The sequence below is a fragment of the Chlorella variabilis genome, assembly GCF_000147415.1.
Source record: "Chlorella variabilis unplaced genomic scaffold CHLNCscaffold_4, whole genome shotgun sequence".
Lineage (NCBI taxonomy): Eukaryota > Viridiplantae > Chlorophyta > Trebouxiophyceae > Chlorellales > Chlorellaceae > Chlorella > Chlorella variabilis.
The window spans coordinates 1,846,986-1,848,868 of NW_005435084.1; the positions used below are offsets into that span (position 1 = coordinate 1,846,986).

Below are 1,883 nucleotides of genomic sequence, written 5' to 3' on the forward strand. Positions count from 1 at the left end.
CCCCCCGCCCTGAACCCCCACCACCACACACGCACACACGCCCGCACGCATGCGCCGGCCCCCCACCTGCGCCATCATGTCTATGCCGCCCACCAGCACCGCGCACTTGACGCCGATGCCCGCCCCCAGCGCTTCAAACTGCTCGCTGATCTGGATGGCCAGCTCGCGCGTGGGGGACAGCACCAGCGCAAACAGAGCCTGCGGCTTGTCCAGCAGGTGCTGCAACACAGCGCGGGCAGGGCGGGGCAGGGCAGGTGTGGGTGGCCGGCAGCAGGCAGCAGCAGCGGCATGGAAAGGGGGGCAGGCGGCGAGAGTCGGGTGCGGGTGAGTCAGGTGGAGCAGCAGCGGCAGGCCGTGCCTGCAGGATGGGCAACGCGAATGCGCCCGTCTTGCCGGACCCCGTCTGCGCCAGCCCTATGACGTCCTTATCTGCGCAGCAGGCGGCGGCGGCGGCAGTGGGCAGCAGAGCATGGCCGGCGGCGGGCGGAAGCCCGGGAGGCAGCCCGCACGCCATCACCGCTCGTGCGTCTGTCCCTGTGGCGGTGCAGCTGCCACCACCACGCCCCGGCTGTCACGAGCACCCACCTTGCAGCACCAGGGGCACCGCCTGCTCCTGGATGGCGGAGGGGCTCTTCCAGCCCAGCGCCGCTGCCGCCTCCGCCAGCTGGGTGCAGACGCCCAGCGTCTCAAAGGCGGCCACGGCCTTGGCCTGCTCCTCCTCGCTCAGCATTTTGCCATGGGGCGCCATGGGCGCGGCGAGGGGGCTGTGTGGTGCAGCAGGGGAGGCGCAGGCGGGGGTGGAACAATGCCGGCGGCGCGGGTGGGGGAGCGTGTGGGGGCCTCGTCAAGCAGCTTGGCAGCAGACAGCGACATGCATGCATATGGTGGCAGCCGCAGCGCTCCTGGGCCATGGAAGGCGCGCTGGCAGCACAGCACACAGCACAGGTTTTCCCCATTTCCCTCACCAGCAATCGGAAGCAGCGTTTGTGTGCTTTACAGAGCCTCGTCACTGCCAGCAACCAGGCGAGTTTTATCCCCCGTCACCCCCGCCCCGCCGCTCTCAGCGTCCCTCGGCATCGCCGTCTTGCACTCCCCTGCACTCTGATCACCTGCCGACACTGACCTCTGGGGCCGCCAGGCCCGCCTGCTGCAGGAATAGCCCACTCGAATGATGGTGCTCTCCTGAACTCGCCCTCCTACCCCCGCAAGCTATGTATACCCCCGACAGCGCGTCTAGGTGGGTGATGGGAGGGCAGGAGCAGCGCCACTGTGTGCAGCCACGCCAAGTCCTGCCGCCGCGGCGCGGGACTCCGCCGTGGGCACAGGGACTCCACACCCCGCCTGTCGCCTCCACCCCGCGCGCCCTTGCAGAGCCTCGAGACACGTAGCTAAGCGACGACACCAGTGCCGAAGATTACAGTGCCGGGCGCAGCGGCAACAGCAGCAGCAGGCGGTTCGATTACCAAGACAACACTGAGCGGCGCCTGCATCCGCACGCTGTCGCCCTTCCTTCTCCCTTAGACACCAGCTAGCGGGCCCCCAGTACCAGCCATGGCCTCCCACAAGCCTCCACACCACCGCCAGGGGTACCACCCACTGTCCAGCAAGCTTTCGGCGGACCACGAGGGCTGGACGGAGGGCATTGCGTCCCTCACAGAGCACAACACCGCCACGCAGCTGCTGGATGAGCGGCCCGCCACCAACGGGCGCAAGGTGAGGGGGCGGCGCGGGCAGCACGTGTCAGGCACGCAGGCAGGGACCCGCGTGCGCTGTCGCAATGGCGGCGGCCGCGCCGGTCGGCAGCCAAGCGCTGCCTGTGGTGCCGCCCGCGCCTCCTCCTGCCCGCAGGCCGCGGCCGAACGCGGCGCCGAGGCGCCCGCCAC

The 1,883-nt window shown here is 69.9% G+C and overlaps 2 protein-coding genes across 2 annotated transcripts in view; one reads left to right on the forward strand and one right to left on the reverse strand.

Annotated features, from left to right (window-relative positions):
• CHLNCDRAFT_142335 (hypothetical protein) overlaps window positions 1-730 on the reverse strand; it is a gene marked incomplete at both ends in the record, with an annotated part of 2,491 nt that extends 1,761 nt beyond the window's left edge. Inside the window, 2 exons of the mRNA XM_005850357.1 lie at window positions 67-219; window positions 596-730. Of these exons, the coding sequence (XP_005850419.1) occupies window positions 67-219; window positions 596-730 (288 nt within the window). The remainder of the gene's footprint in view (window positions 1-66; window positions 220-595) is intronic.
• An 821-nt stretch (window positions 731-1,551) lies between these two features.
• The window catches only part of CHLNCDRAFT_57128 (hypothetical protein), a gene marked incomplete at its 5' end in the record, with an annotated part of 4,931 nt that continues 4,599 nt past the window's right edge, over window positions 1,552-1,883 (forward strand). The window contains one exon of the mRNA XM_005850106.1: window positions 1,552-1,795. Within this exon, the coding sequence (XP_005850168.1) occupies window positions 1,552-1,795 (244 nt within the window). The remainder of the gene's footprint in view (window positions 1,796-1,883) is intronic.